This window comes from Quercus suber, unplaced genomic scaffold (assembly GCF_002906115.3).
Source record: "Quercus suber isolate HL8 unplaced genomic scaffold, Cork oak 2.0 scaffold_969, whole genome shotgun sequence".
NCBI classification, from domain to species: domain Eukaryota; kingdom Viridiplantae; phylum Streptophyta; class Magnoliopsida; order Fagales; family Fagaceae; genus Quercus; species Quercus suber.
The window spans coordinates 109,940-130,559 of NW_027070388.1; the positions used below are offsets into that span (position 1 = coordinate 109,940).

A 20,620-nucleotide genomic window follows, 5' to 3' on the forward strand; every position below is an offset into this window, starting at 1 on the left:
GTTTTCTGCATACAATGAACTTATTGTGTTGTTGTGTTTCAGGAGTACTTGTTCTTATGGTTCAAAAGCTTCACAGATTCAAGAGTTAGGTGTGAGTGAGTTTTCCAACTCTTCCCAACTTACGCGTTAAGTCTAGAGTTTGTTTTAGGGTTTTGTCACGGAATAGCCAAAGGGGGAGATTGTAAAGTTAAAATTTATCAACCATCTTATTGGTTTTATTCCGTGCCAATTTGCTTGTAATTTAGCACTTAGTAACCCTTTATTTAGGTGGGATTCATGTAAGGGTAGTGTGTGAAGAGAGTGTGAAGAAAAGCTCAAGTTTGTGCAAAGAAGAAGAGTTTCGTGGCTAGGACTCGCAATTGGCAAGCCGCCAACTACAGGCACGTGAGAAGCACACAGGGGAGTTGAAGGGTCGCGCCAGCTGTCGCACTACAGGACAAAAGTCTCAGGCTGGCTAGGCCGTTATCTCGTGACTTGAGCTCACGACTTGGACAAGCCGCGAGACCAAGCCGCCAACCAGCCCTGTTTAGCCAAAAACTGTCTCTTCGTATTCCAAACACACACCACTATATATAGACCCTTATACCCACTAAATAGAGAGAGCTTCTAGAAAGAATTTTGTGAGATAAACCCTAGAATAAAACAAGATTGCCTCATCCCCAATCTTCATCTAAGAGACTCTACAAATTCCACTACTCTCTTCCTCTCCATTGTTACATCCTTGAGAGGTCATTGACCAAAATCCTTTTCTCACCACACCTACGTCTGTGAGAAGGTTCATTTAGTGCTAAGGGAAGCAGTTTGGAAGGAACCAATGACTATTGGTTGATGCTATGGTTTAGTAGCGAAATTCGGGAAGTTAGAAAAGAAAAAGGTTCGGCGTAACCTTGTTGGAGCAGGAAGCTTGGAGGGCTTAGGTACCTAGGTAGATTAGGCTTGGTGAGTCTATTGCTGTTCATGTCTCCCAACTACATTTTCTAGTGGATTATTGACCGCTTAGAGAGCGGCGGAGAGGTTTTACGCCGAGGGCTTCGGTTTCTTCTTCGATAACACATTGCGTGTTGTCCTTGTGTTTGCATCTCTCTTCCCTTTGTCTTTACCACTTAATTACTGATGTGATTGTGATTATTTATGGTTTAGATTGTTTATCAATTCTGTTATAAGCTTGTGATCATTTTCCACACATACATTGTTTTATACAAAGTTTGAATTGGTAATTTTGTAATTAGGGGTCTAAACGTTCATAGTGTTTTCAACGCTATTTGAACTTTCAGTTGAAGAATTTATTTGACTCTTAAACCATTTTGAGAAGTGGATCTATCATAGTGATTAAGCCAGGATGGATAAGATATAGGATAAGTTGGTACTATTACTTGAAATCTTGAAGTACTTTTGATTAATTTAGACTCTTATAGTCTTATTCATAGTGTATTCTGTCCATCCAATTTGGATGCTCCAGCTTGGGGCGAGTTCCCAGTTTTTGTTTGCAAGGATGATTAGATAATATGTTCTTTGGCAGTAACATCTTTCACTAGTACATGATATACTTTTTAATGCCTCAGGTACAAAGATGACACTTAATGTTCCTCAATCAATACCATTCAATGCCTCCTCTGCTGTTGATAGTGTGAATCATTCTGAATATAAACTGCCATCAATGGTCATGGACACGGCAGTCAGACCAATGAATAATGACTCCCTTGATTTTGAAGTGGATACTAGTGATCCCACTTTAGAATTTTACATATACCTGCACTTTGCCGAACTTGAAATCATCCAAGAGAACGAACAAAGAGAATTCAACATTAATCTAAATGGTAACTCCTGGAAGGAATCTGTTGTTCCTCTCTACCTGTCCTCAACTACTATAAATAGTAGCACGCCAGTGAGGGGACCTAAGCTCAAGTTTTCTATTTATAAGACGGAAATTTCCACCCTCCCTCCTATTCTCAATGCAATGGAGGTTTACGTATTTAAAGATTTCTTACAGGCACCAACAGACCAAGAAGATGGTATGTTGTTCTTACACCAAATTTGTTGTCAATCAATTGAGATGCAACTTTACTATGTCTTCTCTTTTTGTCATTCTTATATTTTTATTGGAATGAGATAAAATTTTGATTCAGTTTGATAATAATGTCGGTGTATATTAGTTAATGCCATCATGGACATTAAAGTGAGCAATGGGGTAGCAAAAATCTGGCAAGGAGATCCATGTCTGCCACGACCTGCGTGGGATGGCCTGAATTGCAAAGACAATGGTTATGAACCCCCTATAATCATCTCCTTGTGAGTGTCGGTTAAACCCAATTAATATGTCATCTAGATATCTAATGATATGCATTACTAGCCTAATTGAGCCTTTTAAATTTAATTGCAGGACTGTAGGCTCAAGTGGATTGACAGGAAATATATCTGCTTCAATGGCTAGGTTTAAATCATTAGAGTACCTGTGAGTATTATTCAATAGCAACTTTCAATCTTTGCACAAATGATGGCATTTGCCATTTGAGCATTTTTGACACAATTAGCAAACTATTTTGTCAACCCAATGTCACTCCATGAGAATCAATACTTCTCAATCATTCATAGATATAAAGTTTTCTAAAGCATTTCTTAACTTAATGTTCAAAATATCTAATCAAACAAATCCAATGCATCATTTCTCACGGACTTATCAAACAATAGCTTAACAGGACCACTACCAGAATTTTTGTCACATATGACTTAGTAGCTGCAAAGCAACTTCCAAGAACTCACCAAGGAGGCAGGCCACTGAAGTCAGACAATCGACAATTCACATACTCTGAGGTTGTAAGTATAACCAACAACTTTCAGAAAATTGTTGGGAAAGGGGGATTTGGAACGGTATACCATGGATGCCTAAGTGATGACATGCAAGTTGCAGTCAAAATGCTCTCTCCATCATCAACTGATGGCTCAATGCAATTTCTCACAGAGGTATGCTATTCTACATCCAAGAACTTAATTGTTACCAAAATATGTTCAATTAAAGTATTTATGTATCTATGATTGAGTGCCATTTTGAATTGCAGGCTCAGCTCTTGATGCGGGTTCATCATAGAAACTTAACTTCCTTTGTTCGATACTGCAATGAGGGTACAAATTTTGGGATCATCTATGAGTACATGGCATACGGGAACTTAGCAGAGCATCTATCAGGTACTAATCGATTTACTTATTGATCGACATTCCATTGGTAAAAAATAACTTAAAATAATGGACTTCTGGTTTGTTATGTTATGGCTGCAGATAAAACAAGAGATGCTTTGAGTTGGAAAGAGAGACTTCAGATTGCAGTTGATGCGGCACAAGGTCAGCTGGCAGAATTGCTCTTAATAAAGTTAAACTTCTAGTTTGGTTCATACGTTGTAACTAAGATGTGCCAAACTTATACGTGTAGGCCTAGAGTACTTGCATCATGGTTGCAAACCACCTATAATTCACAGAGATGTGAAGACAGCCAACATTTTAGTGAATGAAAAACTGCAGGCCAAGATAGCTGATTTTGGTTTCTCAAAATTCTTCACTGAAGGTCAAAGTCATTTATCCACTGCTATTGTTGGCACGATGGGTTACCTTGATCCAGAGTAAGTCTTTGTGATTCAGTATACTTCCATTCAATTCATTTTTTGGTTTAAGTTTTCTTCGACACATTCTGACTGACTGAAATTTAGCATCTAGATTAATGGTCTTAGAGTTGTCTTCTATGCAGATACTACACTTCAAACAGCTTAACTGAGAGAAGTGATGTGTACAGCTTTGGAATTGTACTTTTGGAGCTGATCACAGGCAAGAGAGCAATAATAAAAAGCTATAACAAGGATAACACTAATATTGTTGATTGGGTTAGCCCCCTTCTTGCTAGAGGGGATACAAGAAATATCATTGATCCGAGAATGCCTGGAAATTTTGACACCAATTCGGTTTGGAAGGCAATAGAGACAGCAATAGCATGTGTGCCATTAATTTCCATCCAAAGGCCAAGCATGAGCCATGTGGTGATTGAATTGAAGGAGTGCTTGGAGATAGAAAAGGCTTATGAACAAGATTGTGGTCCAATGATGAAATCATTCAACGACACATTTGATGTGAACCCTTTGGGCCTTGAGATGGATATGGTTCCCCAGGCAAGGTAGTACGTACTAGGTAGCCAATTGCTGGTTTTGAGTATAATACAAACGATCCAATTTGTTGACTGTAAATATAATGATCGCTTATTTTTCATTTGAGAAAGAAAACAATAAGTTAAGAAAATCTATAAATCTTTGGTATAGGTCTTTCATCTTTGTACTTGTCAGCTAAGTTTAGTCGGTAAACATATTAATTAAGAGGTTTGAAAAATCCAATCAAGACCAAGAAAGAGAAGGCTTTATACACACAGAGAGCTAACTTCTGGTCTGACAAATTTTGGGGTCGTTTTACAAATATCACTTTTCAAACTTTAAGGTAGTTGTCACTTTTGGCCCTAAAAATTCCAATTTCAACAGTTTTCGCAATGCGCTTTAATTTTATAACAAATTAAACTATATATATATATATATATATAATTTATAAGTAGTATGTTTTTATTAAGAGAAATGCTATGTCTACAACATTTTTACAACAATTTTACAACAAATCCTAAGTGGCAGGTTGTTATTGGTTATTATTGTTGGGGCAAAAAAGTAATCTTATTATTAGTTTCAAATTTGAACCAATAATAACTAACCACCTATGATTTGTTGTAAAAATGTTGTAAAATTGTTGTAGACGTAGCATCTCTCTTTTATTAATGACTAACACATTTAATCACATGATTTATGCTATTTTTTTGTTTTGTTGTTTTTTTAAAGTCCAAATGCCTAATGTCATATTTATTAGGTAGACATTATTTGATTAAATATTTTTATTTTATTGGAAATACTCATAGAGTGTTTAATATGTTACCAACCTATTATTGAAAAGAAAAAAATGTTACCAACCTAATGTGTAGGGGGTAATTGCTCAAATTAAAAGCTCATAAACCAAAATCTCACGTTAAAGTTCAACAAGATATTTGTAAAAACTCAGATTTTCTTATGAAGCCTGTACACTTCTATTCACACAATTTGGTTGTGTAGCTCTTCAATACAACTGTCCCATATTTGCACCCTTCTCCCTTGTGTGTGTTTGTTTCTTTAAAAAAAATTGAAAAAATTTAATTTTTTTTTTACATATATATATATATATATTAATTCAATAATTGGGAGAAAAAGAATTTAAACCATGGTTGTTTCTATTGAAAACGTCAAGATTCTAAAATCCCTTATTATTTTTTAGATAACCAAAAATTTATTTTCCTTCTTAAAAGTGTTACCTAAAAGGAAAAATGTATTACCTATTTAACCATTTTATCTCCCCCAAGGGCCACAGCCCAACTCTCTCCATCGTGGAGTTAAAAAGAAAAGTTTGGAACACCAAACATTTTTATATCACTGATAATAAAGAAATATTATGCCTACAACTAATTCACCGCAAATCTTAGATAGAAAATTGTTATTGGCTATTATTAGTAAGAAAAAAAAATCATTTCAGTAGTGAGATCATATTAGAACTAGCAATAATTTAATTCATCACATAAAAATTCATTGTGAAAATATTGTAGATGTAGCTTTACTCTTGATAATAGGGGCAGCCATGAAACACTTTTTTTTTTCTTTTTTCTTTTGTTTTTTGGTAAAACATGAGACGTTTTCCTAGCATGAAAACTCAACAATTGTAGTGAGTTATTGTTTGAAAAAAAAGTAACTTTTCAAATCAATATTTATTTAGTTAAAATTTGCATCGATACTAATCTAACTCTTCCACTGATCAGAAGATGCACTTGTAAGAGAATATGAATCATAATTAAGAAATGTTGAATATTAGCTTTGATACCATGTTAAATGGAGAATATTATCAAACGCAATGTGTTATACCATGTTGTGTATGCTAGAGTTGATGCGGAAGAGGAAGCATAGAATAGAAACATCAAGAACACGAGGGTTACGTGGTTCAGCCTTGACGGCCTACATCCACGGAGGAATCCCTTAAGGGCTACATCTTTATTGTGTAGGAGTGTAGTACAATAACCTCTGTTACAATGAACCCTAACATGAGTATATATAGGCGACTAAACCCTAGACTACTAGTACAAGTAGGACTGGGCTTGGGCCTATTACATTGGGCTAATATATGTCTAATATATATCTCTAACACCCTCCCTCAAACTCAAGGCGGAATCTCGATGAAGGCTTGAGGTTGGATAAGCATGAGAAGATCACTTGGAGTTGCCTTGAAGAACGCCTTTGGAGAAACCAAAATGAAGAATGTGCCAATTGACCAATTTCGGAGTTTCAAATGAAGAAACGGAGTTCAAAATTGGAATCTACGCGAAAAACTAAGCAAGATAGGCCATTACGGAATCTACGCGAAAAACTGAGCAAGATAGGCCATTACGGAAATTTTAACTTTTGGTTAAAAGTCAACGCAAAAGTCAAAGTCAACGAAAGTCAACGAATCTGGTCAAAGTCAACGGTCAGTGCTCACGGGTCAGATCCGGGTGGTCCGGGTCGGGTCGGTCCGGGTCAACGGTCAGCAAGGTGACGTGGTGCTGACGAGGCGACACTGCTGACGTGGCTGATGACGTGGATTAGGGCTGACGTGGCAAAAGCTTGCATGTGCTGACGTGGCAAGATGACGTCATCTGATGACGTCAGCAGCAGTTTTCCGGCGCGTGGAGGAGCGTGATACGTCCACCGGCGCGTGAACGAGATGCCAGAAACGCTAGCAGCGCGTGTGGGCGCGTGTCTTTGTTTCGGCTGCCGGGCTTCCTGGGTTTTGTAGATCGGTGGGTGACGACGCCGAAAGAGCGGTGCGTGTACCATAATGCATTCTGAATTCCAGAATTTCGGCGGCGCGTGGGAGGAGCAAACGGAGGTTTTGTCAGCGCGTGGAGGCGCGTTCAGCCGTCGTTAGATTCCAGGTTCCTGGGTTTTGATCGCGAGAGGCCGTGGAGCACATCTGTATGGTTGGTTTCATCAGGTGAAGCATCGATTTGCACAGATCTGAGATTGAAGCCACGGGTTTGCTTGAGTTTGTGATCTTTTGGCACAGCAGTTACACAACAACGATGATTTCGTGGGAGTTGTGTGATGCAGTGGGTCCTGATCTGAAAGCAAGCATAGGTGACTTTAGATGATGGTGTGCACGTGATGATCTTCTTTGCTGTGTAGAGATATTTGTTTGATGCCAAGAACGAAGTTTGGCTCTGATACCATGTTGAATATTAGCTCTGATACCATGTTAAATGGAGAATATTATCAAACGCAATGTGTTATATCATGTTGTGTATGCTAGAGTGGATGCGGAAGAGAAAGCATAGAATAGGAACATCAAGAACACGAGGGTTACGTGGTTCAGCCTTGACGGCCTACATCCACGGAGGAATCCCTTAAGGGCTACATCTTTATTGTGTAGGAATGTAGTACAATAACCTCAGTTACAATGAACCCTAACATGAGTATATATAGGCGACTAAACCCTAGACTACTAGTACAAGTAGGACTGGGCTTGGGCCTATTACATTGGGCTAATATATGTCTAATATATATCTCTAAGAAAATTGAATGACAAGTCAGATGATGTTGGGGAAGGTAGTTTCAAGTTTGTATTTTTTACCATATTTCAAGACTTACACGGAAAAAATTCATCACACATGAACAAAGACAGGACTGAGGAGTAATTGTATGTAGTAATAGATTTCAGTGATTTTACCATGCACTATATCTATGGATCAGTGAAACTATTTTCTATTAATGGCTATGATGGCAGTGAAGAAGATCATAAATGACACTTCTGTAAAGTTCAGTTTTAACTGATTTACCATATATGCAATACACTAAAATAAGTCTATTGTATCAAATATTAATACAATAACATTAGTACAGTAGTATTAGACATAATATCACATTTATAAGTTAAAAGTCATTGCAATAGTGTAAAGTTATTATTTACAATTATATGTTTTGTTGGATTATATTCTGTGCCAAATTTGTTTGTAATTTTATTCAATCATTTATACTCTGTATTTACTGTTGGATTTCATTGTAAGGGTTGTGTGTTAGAGAAAAAGAGTGTGAAGACTCAAGCAATTGAAGAATAAAGTGTTTTCGCAGATAGCTGGCAACTTAGTATCCCGTGAAGTAATTCATGTGCCCTGCACATACTAAAATGCGAAAAGTTAGGCCAGATGGAGACAGCTGTGTCTCGTGAGTATCTCGCAGGTAAGGCCTTCCCACGAAACTCCCGCGAGACATTCTGTTCTGCCAGCCTGTCCAGTCTGATATACACTTTCTATGCCTACACTATTTATACCCACCTTTAGAGGAACCATCCAAAGGTTTCTTTCAACCTAAATAACTTTTTTTTACTTTTAATAATGGAGTTCACTTATGAATTCCATTATATTTCATTTTCATTTATAATTTTAATAGCTTTTTTTTTTCAATTACATAACAATTTCAAATTTCTTAACCTTTCATGGGCATTAATTTTTGAAAGTCATATTATCAATATCATAACTAGAGTTCACTTATGAATTCCATTTGCAGAATTTGCGTTCTCTTTGTTTTGGTATATACAGGTCACCTAAATGCCTGCAATAATGAGAGCATGTGTATTCTGTTCATCGTGATATATGGTATCACGTCATGGTTTTCTGGGTACAAGGCTACTTCATTCCACTCTGGCTTCACAACACGAGGATGGGTAAGAGTAATAATCAACGTGTACAGTGTCTCGTATTTTCTGTATTATAATTCTGGCTTCAATTCAGGTTTTTAATTATGTGGTTTATGATTTTTCTTGCAGATGGAATGTGTTATTCAAACTGGGGCCCTGTACCCTGTTCCAGTGATCTTATCAGTTCTTGCCATGGCAATAAGATCACTTCTTGCCACTACAACCTTCTATTTCATCATTTCTTTTTTCGTTGCTATCAGACTCCTAACTTGGGGTGGCAGATTCGGGCAGACTTCCATAAATGAATCTAAAATAACTTGTTCCACCATACACTTTCAAAGTGAGATTCCAGATCAGGCTTGGTACATGAGGACACCTGCTCAAATGTTCCTTGGGGGTCTTCTGCCTTTCAGCATAATCTACTCCATGATGGATGATATCTATGCAAGCTTGTACAGTTTGAAAGTTTGCGGTGCATTTAGTACTATGTTTACCGCCTTCATTTCTGTCATCGCACTAACTGTGTTGATGGGAATCATCTGTACATGCCATCAGCTTTACAAGCAAGATCACCAATGGTGGTGGAAGTAATTCTCTCACAACAATGTTATAGACACTATAAATTTCACAACTTATTCACATTTGAGGTGCAAGAATATGATTAGCGCGACATGAATTTCACATAGGACCGCTATTGACATTACTTTTATTGTATACCAATCACAATCTGCAACATAGTAGTTGTGAAAAAAGAAAAAATGTGAAATTTGTTGTGCATATAGACTTATTGAATCTCTTAACCAATTATAGGAACAACCATCATGATGGAGTCCACCTAATTTCAAGGATACTTTGATTTATTAATTCTAGGGAATTAAAACTCTCTCTGGAAAATTATCAGTCCTAAAATGATTTAGACTTGTGTGTTTTACCTAAAATGATTTCCATTAGTTGTTACTTAAGCATGCTGATGCAAATTTGTAAGTCATTCAAGTCTTATGCTGCATACGTTTACGCAGTAGTGAACTAAGTGAAGACCACAACTCTTATACCGGAGAAGTTCTTATTGACTATGATAAAGAACCCTATCTACAAGATGGCCACTCATTGCAACATCTGAAATACAGTTTTAAGCTCAAATCATATTTAAATTCAGTAAGAAGAAAGGTTGTCTTTTAAATGCAGATCACGTATTGAGGACAGTTTTAAGCTCAAACCATGTTTAAATTCTTCAAGAAGAAAGGTTGCAACATTTGAAAGTACAATTTGAAGCCAAAATTATGTCTATATTCATTCCATTTTAAGCTCGAATCATGCTTTTCAAGATTCTGTTTCTAAGTTGATGAAAAATCAAATCTTTTATTTCCATGAAGCAATATACTAATGTCTTCTCATCTAATATCTATCTATCTATCCATTGATCTAAGTCTATCTACAATGCAGATCTGTCTTTCGTGGGGGATCAATAGCCATTTTCATGTATGCGTATGACCTCTATTTCTATGCTAGAGCAGATTCCATAATTTCAATGAACCTGCTAGAGTTCCTGGGCTACAATGCTTGCATATTCTATGCTGTCTTCTTGATACTTGGAACCATTGGCTTCTATGCTTCATCAATTGGTTTCCATTACATGCGCCGAGTCCTAAAGATGAGAGACTAAAAAGCTCAATTCTTTCTCTCATGTTGACTCAAAGAGAGATAGCACATCATTTTGGTTATTTTCTTGATTGACAGGCTTGAGGAGGCCTTAGTAATTGTATTGCAATATTTTTCTCTTTTTGGTAGAAGAACTCAACACCATGGATTCAAAATCCTTGACCTCACCCATACCTACATTGTTATTCATGGTCCATCTCCATTAATGATCACCTTATAGGTATCCTTGAAGTCCTAATTGCAAGGAAAGTTTGACTGCATTCACACCAACCTACCACTCAAGAACTCCAACAATTGGGGTCGGCATATAATAATTAAGGTGATATGTTGTTGCTACATTAATCATAAATTGTCATATATAAAATCTCTCTCTCTCTCTCTCTCTCTCTCTCTCTCTCTAAATAGAAGGTCAGAGATTTATTGAATCAGAAAAGAATGATACAAGCAACTGATCTTAATACATAAGAGCTATCCTATATATACACGTCTCAAAATAACAAAGTCCCTAAAATCAAGAAATCAGTTACTAACTATGCTAGCTGTACAATAGTGTTTTATTATATACATGACAACCTAATTATTACAAGCCACGTGTATCATAGTCTCCAAAGCTATGTACGAAGACTTCGTGATAAGGTATTGCCTCAATAGTCTCTAGCACATCCCTACAAGCCCATTGGTGCTCTGTATCTGATGCTTCTGTTGCTTGGTTGCTGCACGGTTGCTACACAATTGCTTATTGTTGTGACTGACATTGTCTACTAGTGATGATGCTATTGTGCTTGTACTAGCATCAGTATAGCTACCAACCATCTCTTTGACGTATGGAAGACTATGCCTGCGTTTGGATAGCACTGTTTCTTACTCAAAGTAAAGTTGCGGTTTGTGTTTTTTTTTTTTTTTTTTTTTTGCCGCGGGGGACAAAATTTACTGTGCATGTACTGTGCCTGCACTGTTCACGCACTGTTTATGCACTGTTCACGCAACATTTAATATTAAAAATGGGTCCCACAATACTATTCACACATTTAAAAATTATTTTGCTACGGTGTTTTCAGCAACAATCAGTTTTTATCAACTTTCAGCAACAATAAGTGTTATCCAAACAGATCCTATATACTTCATTCGGCTCATTTTGTGATATCCAAAATGTTTGTCTAATTTAAAAGAAAATAAAAAGTAATGTTAAGAGTTTTAGAGAAACAAAAATTATTTTAAAAAAAAAAAAAAAAACTTCTTTTCACAATTTTTTAAGATGACAATTTTTTATTAATGCAACATCAACATATCACCTTAATTGTGAAAAAAGTTAATGAAAGATCAATAAAAACATTTTTTTTTTTTAACTTACATTAAATGAAAAAAAAAAATTAAGAGTTTAAATTCAAGAGGGTCATTTTAAAAAATTAATAATATTTTATTTAAGCGACATTACATTAAATGAAATTTACATAAATTTTTAACATGAACAAACAAGCTAAGATGGGAAATATAAGACAATTTTTGTTTTTGCTTCTTTTTTTTTTTCCTCTCTTTTTTCCCCATAGAAGGAGAAACTTGAACCCCAAATACTCACGCCAAATGGTCCGAAAATTTACCAAGTGCTTGAATTTTGTCAAGATCTCTAGCCATTAGATACCTTACAAGATTGAATTTTTTCAAGGGAACGGTCAATTTAGGATTAATGGAGTACATAATGCAGGACTTGCTCCTATCAAGGTCGGCTACTAGATCAAGCTATTTCGGCAAATAAAGAGAATGAACAAAATCATCTCATTTAGAATTGTACTTGGACAATATTGTTACATTCAAGAGGAGAAAAAAAAAAAACAAGTGGATAACAAATATTCAATTTTCACTATTAAGTAAACAAAAATGGTCTTACATTACACAGCAAATTGCTGAGCAGTACGGTACCTTGGGAATAAATTCTAATCATGTACCAATCTTTGCATCAATATACATTCCTTTTTTTTTTTGAGCTACAAGTTGCTAAATCCCAAGATAGGATTTACTCTTACTCTTTACCGGACTTGGCCATTACACCCTCCTACCACCCTCTGCTGATTGCTGCATTCTTACAATTATCATATTCGTACGACAACAATGTATACAAGCATAATACAAATACATATTTCATTCCATAACGCATACAAATAAGCTAAAACTGCACCATTTTTAATTCAGTTGGGTAAGGGGTGAGCGTGGTATAAGCGAAGGTTTCAATTCCTTCACATCAAATGAGTCATATGAATGGTTTTCCCTGAATTCCTCAAGAAGGGTTTCCATTGGCATGGCTCGAAGTGACTCAATGGTTACCTTACTTGGAACATCTGACTCACTTCTTGCTGGTGTTGTGCCACTAGGCTCATAGTCCTGCACATTATTTAAATATCATTAGTCAACTGTATCTTATAGAGGCCAACAACTAACGTTTATCACATCAGTTCTAAAATAATGATTTGTGGACATTCACTAGGCAATTTCAATGCTCTCAATAGAGAGAAACAAAGCCAATAACAGCACATTAACATCCTTTGGCAGAAATACAATTCAACATCCCCAGCTGTGAAATATTAATCAACCTACCATATATCGTTGCTGGAAAGTCTCCCGAGCCTTCTCTTCAATAGATACTGCTTGGCCAGAGTGATCCTCCCTAAAACTTTGAAGGCTATTTGTGTGGGCTTTCACAATCTCAAAGATTCCAGATATAGATCCTTGCTCCTGCTCAGATACACCTGTAGCAACATCCACGAAGAAAACATCAATTTCTAGTCTCAAGACAAAATATAACAGCAATAATAATTACAATGGCCACCAAGAATTACCGATGCTTATTATCTATAAGAAAATCTGCACACAAATAACTAAGCCAATTCAAACATGCTGAAAATTAACTACATTTTGTTACTTTTAGACCAAAAATGTGTTTATGAATTTCAAAACTGTTCAATTTGCCCACTTTTCACACATTCCACATATTTAAGTTTCAAGATCAAGACATCCCAGATTCCAAACAGGAATGAAAAGTTAGCCAGCTAGAAAACCATAATAACATAAATATGTTTTAAAAAAGAACACCATAAAATACATAATATAACATTAGCTCAATAACTATGACACATTGAAGAAAGTGCAACTCATTCAATTTATCCACTTGTCTCAACCAGATTCAAACTATATAAATGGAGTGCAAAATATTTTGCTCAGTGAATTTCTCACATTTATTCATATGATTTAACAGGAAATCCTACATGAATTGCAAATGTGTGTCTATATAAAGCTTCACTCAAACTAATTTAAAGCACCTCAAAATGATTCAGTGGACATGTAGGACCAGAAGTGTCATAATTAGGTTTTGAGTGCATAATACTCACTATTGAGATGCTGAAGAAGATCCTCGCTATTCTTTGACACATCTTGCTCAGCTGCAACCCGTGCAGAACTAATCTCAACATCATGCTGCTCGTTGCCATCAGAAGCATTCCTGTATTAATGCATTATAAATTAAATTCATAAAGTAGAAAATAAGAATGCAACCATTTGATTTAGTTAGAAATAGTTGTCAAAACTCAAAAATAAACATTAATAAAGTAATGTATCAGAAGGAAATGCTTTTCTTCCCCATGATCCCATTAATATACAAGGGAGAAAAAGGTGTTCGATAAAACTTATTAACCACTGACCTGATAATTGATGCCATAGTTGAAACATGTTCGTTGCCCATCTTATTCACAGACTCGTGTGTCCTTTTTAAGTGCTTGAAAGCCGATTCAGCAGTATTTACACTAAGCCAAATAGAGAATGATAAAATCAAAGAAGGGATACATAACATTAATCAAGAGTAAGAGCAACAAATTGATCCAAACTTACCATTGCTGAATGAGTTCCTCCATATGGCAATGTTTTGCAGCAGAGTAATCAGCACTATCTTTGGCATCACTTTCTGCTTGTGTAGAAAATGCCTGCCATTTCCTTTTTGCATCTGTTGTAATGCCTTCCATCGATGAAACATGTCCATCCAAGAATGTCTTGTTTGCCATAGCACTTTCTCTAAGATCAACCAGTCTTGTGTCGACCTGTCAGCTCAACTATTAATAAAAATTTTGAAAACTTACATAAAAACAGATATGTCAATAAAAATTTAGAAAAAAAGAAGTGTGCACATGCGCACAAAACAGACCAGCTCTTTCTGACGACGAATGTGATCAGAGACTAAATTGGTTACATCAGCTATAAGCTTCTCTGCATCAGATTTTGACTGCTCCTGCAAAATATCAGCTCAACATGTCAGATAATTACACAAAAAACTACATTATCTGTGCAATAAAATCTTTTTCATACCTCATAAGCCTTCTGAAACTCAGCAATGCTCTTCATTTGAACTTCATCAGCTTGCAGTGCATAATTTTCAAGCCTTGTTGATTCTTCCACAAGTTTTTGCAGAACTCCTTGAGTGTAATTAGAAATTTCCGTTGTTTGCTCAATACTAACATTAAATCTCTATTCAATTCAAAAACAACAAAAGAAAATAATATATTAAGTAAAAAAGTTGAATAATTCAATCCAAAAATAGAAGAGGAATAATAAAACAGTCTTCCAATTTATCCATTAATCCAAAACCTATAAAAAGATTCAAAAGCAAAACACTTAAATTAAATTACTACTTGTCCCAAAAGGTTAAACTATTAGAAAATTGTGAATTTAATAATTTAACCATTATTCTAACAAAGCACCAAAGAACTCTAGTTCAAATGGCACTTCCTACCCTTGTAAGTGCAAAGCGAAGGGTGAGGTCATAGGTCTGGGTGCATGTATAAAAAAAATAAAAATAAAAAAAGAAGATACATCATTGAGTGTAAATATCAAGGGACAAACCTGCCGCAGTTCCCTAGCAAAAAGTGCCAATTCTCCCTGGTTATTTGATAGAGTACTCTGAACATCATTGAATATCGAATCTGCTTTACCAGACTCTGATGCTAGAAACTGATTAACAAACAGAAAAATTCAGCAAAACCCATAATATAAAAATTAAAAGGAGTAAAAGCCACACACACTCACACAAGAGACTAAACTAAAATAAAAACCAACAAATGAGGTAGAATAGTGGATAATAAAACACAAGGAAACTCAATTTGTTGCTACCTACTTGTTCAATAGAATGTGCATTAGAAGCAGTCAGAGATGAAATTTCCTCTAGTCCAGCATTAGAGCTTGCCTTGTGCAAACGCACAACATTTTGCAACGCCTCAATATGAGATATATACAAAGTCCTTAAACCTGTAACTTTCTTCCTGACATCCATAAAACCCTGAAGGCAAGGACAAGGTGACTAAATCAAAGATGAAAGGAACTCAATAATGTGACTAGCCAATACTACCATACTAAAAAAAATAACATAATTTTAAAAACAGAGAAACAATCAGGTAAAAACAATAAAATTTAATGATGATGCATTTATCATTCAATACCTTATCATGTGTTCCTGTAAAAGAATGACAAAGTTTCTCAACACAAAGAAGGTGTTCTTGCTGCTTAGATGTTGAAGTTGCCACCAAGTTGCAAAGAGAACCAATTTTTTGGGCAAGCTCAGCTTGGAAATTGGTTACCACCAATCTGTTATCAGCATTCAGTCTGTCTTCTCTTCCTATATAGTAAGTATCACATCAGAAAGCAGGTTTCAGTTGCAAAAAATACAATTCAAAGCTTATAGCTAACTTTGGACTCCATACCAATTTTTGAAAACAATGAAGCATTATCCTCAAGAGCTTTCTCCAAGTCAGATCTTAAGACACAAGCTTGATGAGCCAGTGCATTTTCTGTTTCAAACATCAAGCAACAATATGAATACACAAGATTTAATCAAAACACTACAAAGAGATAAATTTGAGAATACCTGCTTTTCTCTGTTCAGAGATAATAAAATCTTTCTCCCTCAGAGTATACCGACATTTCTTGAGTTCTTCCTCAGTGTTGGCAAGCAATGTGCTGGTTTGATTCAAGGTTTTCTGTGTGGTTTTTTACTTGTCATAATAATATCAACTCAAAAATTCAAAAGCATCTACAACAACATAAGAAGGTAACTGACCTCAGTGGCTTCAAGTTTATTGCTCAAATCAGAGCATTGCCGAATTTGGACATTATATTTACCTTGCAAGTCCTCTAGTTGCTGTTTGTGACATGAAAAATATGTAATAAGTGAATAGAAACGTCACAAAATATGTAAACATACTCTAGAAAAAATTGTCACATGAACAAACCTTTTGATGGGTTTCTAGCATAATCCCCATTTGTTCAATCTGATCTGCCATAGCCTAAGCACAACAAAAAGAACACATTAATGAAAGGCAACATAAGAGACCCGTTGGCATTGGGAAATTCATGAAAAGAGAATAAATAAGGTGAACATCTTAAACAGTATATGTATCCAGTGCTTGCTTCAGAGGTCAAATACGGACAATCAATCTCAACCCCCCCCCCAACACACACACTCCCAAGCTGCCTCCAAAAAAACCCCTTTTAGGCAAAAGAAAATTGAAATTGACCAAACATCAATACCACATTCACAACAGCATTAAATGAATACCACTTTCAAAAAATGGAATCAAAAGCCAAATGATGCATAGGAATCTTGGTCATAAGGTATGTAAATAAGTAAAAGCACAAAGAAAAAATTTGGGGGAGAATACTGTACCTTCTTTTCACTCTCCTCCTGATAGTATCGTTCCTTTGGAATATAGACACCATTTTTTTCACGGGTTGCATAGACCTCTGAACAAAAATCAAATGTTGAAAAACAGGAAGGATACAAGCCACCATAGATTTCACATGGCACATGTAATTGCCTGCAAATACACTAATTCACCAACTAAAAACATCCAAACTATCTCACCTGCCTTCAGGCGCTCAATTTCACCATAAAGGTCCTTGATTAGAGTTGACTTCATCATCTTTTGGTTAATCTGAAAGTAACAAAAACAAAGAATGAACGCCCTATACAGATTGACTACATGGCAAAAGGGAGGGGGAAAGAAACCCCACAAAGAAAAGAATACATGCACTAAATATCCTAACCAAACACTGAGAAGACATCTAATTCGTGAAAATCAGAAAACAAAAATTTTCATGAAATTCTGAACCTGCCCAAAAAGACATCTTAACGTGTCAAAGGTCAAAAAACTAACCTCAGGCTTGTTTTTAATATTTTTTGCCCTATGTGCATAATCCAGTGTACTTAATGTTTCCTCCAGACAATGGACAGCAGGTGAAACTGTGGCTATAATGCACGTCTTGGTTCTTCCTCCCAGTGAATCACGAAGTAAACGTGTAAGCTTGCTATCCCTAAATTCCAGTTCAAAATGTAACAAGAATTCATCAGAAATGAGATAGGGGCATTGGTTATATAACTTTTAAAATGATAATAATAAAGAGCAAACCTGTATGGGATATGGCCAAGATGCTCTACTAGAGCATTAATGACTCTTCCCAAAGTCAGTAAACTTTTGTTGATTTCTCCAGCTTCTCTAGCACGACCCTGATAAATTATGACAACAAATAAAATTTTAAAAATGTCAGCAGAAAATTTAATTAGGTAACCCTAAATGTGAATACAAAAGCAGCAAATAAAATAGTGTCATAAATCTAAGTGTGCCTACCTCCCGAGCACCAGAACGAGATATATTTTCCGACCCTGCTAAATCTACCAAGTTCAGCTTGCCACATTTAATTAGTTCTTCACCTTCCGGTGTTGCTTCCTTGATGTGTATAGTGATTGAAAACAGAGAATGTGACCGACTGAAATTAAAAACAGATGTTGAATTACATGGGGAAACTTCAAAACCATTCTAAGCATGAAAATTACCATTTAAAAAGGAAAATTACCTTGACTGCTTGTTTAGTAATGTTTCTGCAGTTCGACGTTTTGCAGACCCTCTTTCTAGAAGAGTGAAAATCTCACTAGCACTAGTCACAATTTCCTCCTCCAAACCTCTTACAAGAACTCCACCTTTCCCATCCTCCATCAGAGGCAACTGCTTTTTTTGCTTTTCCTCCAAAGCAACTCTTGAAAGTTCCTCAGGGGCAAGCAAATCAGTAATCTCCTCGTTGTACAGTTCCAAAAAAGTAACTTTTACACTGTATTCTGCATTCTGGCCCTCAAGAGTATCAAATATCTGCTTAACAGCCCTAGGTATAACTCCAGCTTCTGGAGGCAATTCTCCTTTCGGTCCACTCTGTCACAATGTCAGATGACATCATCAGATTATTGTTTTCTGATTTATGCATGAACAGATATACAAACATCAACACAAACCCAAATAATTTAGTACCACAAGTATCATACCTTTGACCTCTTGCATTCACCTTCCATCGTGTATGTTTTCCCAGTACCTGTTTGACCGTATGCAAATATGGTACAATTGAAGCCTTCTAAAACTTCATGTACTATTGGAATCACTGCTTGATCATAAAGATCTCTTTGCTGAGCTGAGGGACCAAAAACCTACATATTACCACAAACAAAATCTTAGCATTTATTTTTTCTAACATTAAGTGGGGAAGGGAGATTCAAACTCAAGTTCTCCTGCCTCTATAGAGAATTGGACAATGTGCCAATGCCGTTAAGCTACAAGGCTCTTGGTGACATATATATTCGTGTTCATTCAAATTAAAGGACTCCCTTGTCCTTTCCATTTCAGGGTTAGGATGTAAAGGTGTACATGGTGGAACATCATTTAAAATTCCATTCCAACTACGCCAAGGAATGAATACTTATTTTAGATGACGAGACACGATGCACACCATTAAAATCCTAAAAACTAAATCTCAACCATTAAATGGACATTTTCCATTTCAAAGACAAACGAAGAGGACCCTTTTCGTGAACAAAAAGTACTTAACAAGAACATACCTCTTTACCTACTCATTTTACCCTAATCTGTTGAAGTTTTATGTATATAGCCCTTACATTAGATTACCTTGAAATAATGTGAAACCAAAGAATCCCCTATTAACAACTAATTAATCTTTGAACCTTAATTCTTGAAAGTAACAACCAAACAAACAATTATAAGTAAATATTGAACCACACTTTGAAAACAAACACCCAAATGCCAAAACATCAAAATCCAAGTAAAACCCAATACCCCATTTGTGAAAATCTACTCACCACACTTTTAACCCTCCTGAAAAGAGTTCATACAATTTTCTCACCAATCTCAAAAAATCCAACATATATTAAAGAAAAAGAATGAAGTAGTAGTACCTTATCGAAAGTGAAAATCCTATCGATATGTTTGCCGGCAATGTTTTGAGACACGGACACTTCTCTACTGTACTCATTGCAACTAACAACCTGCGGCGCATTAGTCCGCAACTCTTCGTCGCTAAACGGCCTGTCACAAACCAAACAAACAAAAGAAAAAATCAAAATCAAAATCCTGATTCAACGGATTCAGAAAGAAAAAAAAAAAAAAAAAAACACACACACACACACACACACATACACAAGCCCTAGTACCTGCAACGAAGAAGGACCTGAACGTTAACGCCTTTCTCTTTCTCGTGGCGACCGGACATTTTTGGATCCGCGACGAGAAGGTAGAGAGAGAGAAAGAGAGATCGGACAGTGAAAATCACAGAGATGCGAAATGGTTCTTCGCTATTGTCTCTTTGGTTTTTTTTATTTATTTGTTTTTTTGAATGTATTTGTGTGTGTCTCTCTCTCACTCTGTCTTTGTTTCACTTGCTCTCTGAAATAATTTGGGAATAGAGCGGGCTTGACAACTTTTGATATTTGAATTTTCGTGAGCCGCTCTCTCTCTCTCTGTTTGGTGAATATCGACGGCTCTACGTTTAGGATTGCGGATCTGGACGGTCTCGATACTGTTTAACCATGTTTACTATATTACCCCTTGTTGTTTTCCGTAATGCCTATTTTAACCCTTTTTAATTTTTGGATTTCGTTTGATATGGGCTGTGAAACTGGGCTGGTCTCTTTTTAAAAATTATGTTGGATAGAAACCCAATCTACTTCTTCTCAACAAAAATAAATAAATAAAAAACCCAATCTACTATTCGACCCAGCTTAAAAAAAGATCCGACCCTCACGACCCAAGTATTTCTCTTTTTTTAAGATATTGCTTAGTCATAGCCTAACCACTAGAGGAAAAATCATCTGTAAGTTCTAATTAGCTCA

At 36.0% G+C, this 20,620-nt stretch overlaps 3 protein-coding genes across 3 annotated transcripts; 2 read left to right on the plus strand and 1 right to left on the minus strand.

Annotated features, from left to right (window-relative positions):
* Positions 1–1,570: 1,570 nt before the first annotated feature.
* Positions 1,571–4,206, plus strand: LOC112002145 (probable LRR receptor-like serine/threonine-protein kinase At1g51810). Its single transcript, XM_065768593.1, has 8 exons — positions 1,571–2,012; positions 2,154–2,289; positions 2,381–2,452; positions 2,697–2,961; positions 3,057–3,183; positions 3,274–3,336; positions 3,425–3,611; positions 3,737–4,206. Exons 1-8 carry the CDS (start codon positions 1,571–1,573, stop codon positions 4,158–4,160), a joined length of 1,716 nt encoding a protein of 571 aa, XP_065624665.1. The 3' UTR covers positions 4,161–4,206.
* A 4,066-nt stretch (positions 4,207–8,272) lies between these two features.
* Positions 8,273–9,354, plus strand: LOC112040232 (transmembrane 9 superfamily member 4). Its single transcript, XM_065768594.1, has 3 exons — positions 8,273–8,306; positions 8,666–8,790; positions 8,893–9,354. The coding sequence occupies exons 1-3, from the start codon at positions 8,273–8,275 to the stop codon at positions 9,352–9,354; spliced, it is 621 nt and encodes a 206-aa protein (XP_065624666.1).
* A 2,906-nt stretch (positions 9,355–12,260) lies between these two features.
* LOC112040237 (kinesin-like protein KIN-5C) lies at positions 12,261–20,221 on the minus strand. Its single transcript, XM_024073132.2, has 23 exons — positions 19,943–20,221; positions 19,688–19,817; positions 18,767–18,925; positions 18,307–18,656; positions 18,081–18,219; positions 17,862–17,959; positions 17,610–17,766; positions 17,318–17,387; positions 17,120–17,196; positions 16,686–16,739; positions 16,514–16,594; positions 16,322–16,433; positions 16,158–16,244; positions 15,897–16,072; positions 15,575–15,736; positions 15,304–15,411; positions 14,770–14,928; positions 14,609–14,692; positions 14,299–14,504; positions 14,112–14,213; positions 13,803–13,912; positions 13,012–13,163; positions 12,261–12,798 (listed from the first exon to the last, which is right to left on the minus strand). The coding sequence occupies exons 1-23, from the start codon at positions 19,999–20,001 to the stop codon at positions 12,601–12,603; spliced, it is 3,030 nt and encodes a 1,009-aa protein (XP_023928900.1). The 5' UTR covers positions 20,002–20,221; the 3' UTR covers positions 12,261–12,600.
* Between the last annotated feature and the right edge of the window lie 399 nt (positions 20,222–20,620).

Excerpts from the sequence above, each read along its gene's own strand:
- LOC112040237 (XM_024073132.2), bottom strand. The coding sequence starts at position 20,001 with ATGTCCGGTCGCCACGAGAAAGAGAAAGGCGTTAACGTTCAGGTCCTT. Across the intron at positions 16,245-16,321 it reads CTCTGAACAGAGAAAAGCAG|AAAATGCACTGGCTCATCAA; the intron begins GTATTCTCAAAT and ends TGTTTGAAACAG. Across the intron at positions 12,799-13,011 it reads CTTTCCAGCAACGATATATG|GACTATGAGCCTAGTGGCAC; the intron begins GTAGGTTGATTA and ends AATAATGTGCAG.
- LOC112002145 (XM_065768593.1), top strand. The coding sequence starts at position 1,571 with ATGACACTTAATGTTCCTCAATCAATACCATTCAATGCCTCCTCTGCT. Across the intron at positions 2,013-2,153 it reads ACCAACAGACCAAGAAGATG|TTAATGCCATCATGGACATT; the intron begins GTATGTTGTTCT and ends GGTGTATATTAG. Across the intron at positions 3,337-3,424 it reads TGCAGTTGATGCGGCACAAG|GCCTAGAGTACTTGCATCAT; the intron begins GTCAGCTGGCAG and ends TTATACGTGTAG.
- LOC112040232 (XM_065768594.1), top strand. The coding sequence starts at position 8,273 with ATGGAGACAGCTGTGTCTCGTGAGTATCTCGCAG. Across the intron at positions 8,307-8,665 it reads GTCTCGTGAGTATCTCGCAG|GTCACCTAAATGCCTGCAAT; the intron begins GTAAGGCCTTCC and ends TGGTATATACAG. Across the intron at positions 8,791-8,892 it reads GCTTCACAACACGAGGATGG|ATGGAATGTGTTATTCAAAC; the intron begins GTAAGAGTAATA and ends TTTTTCTTGCAG.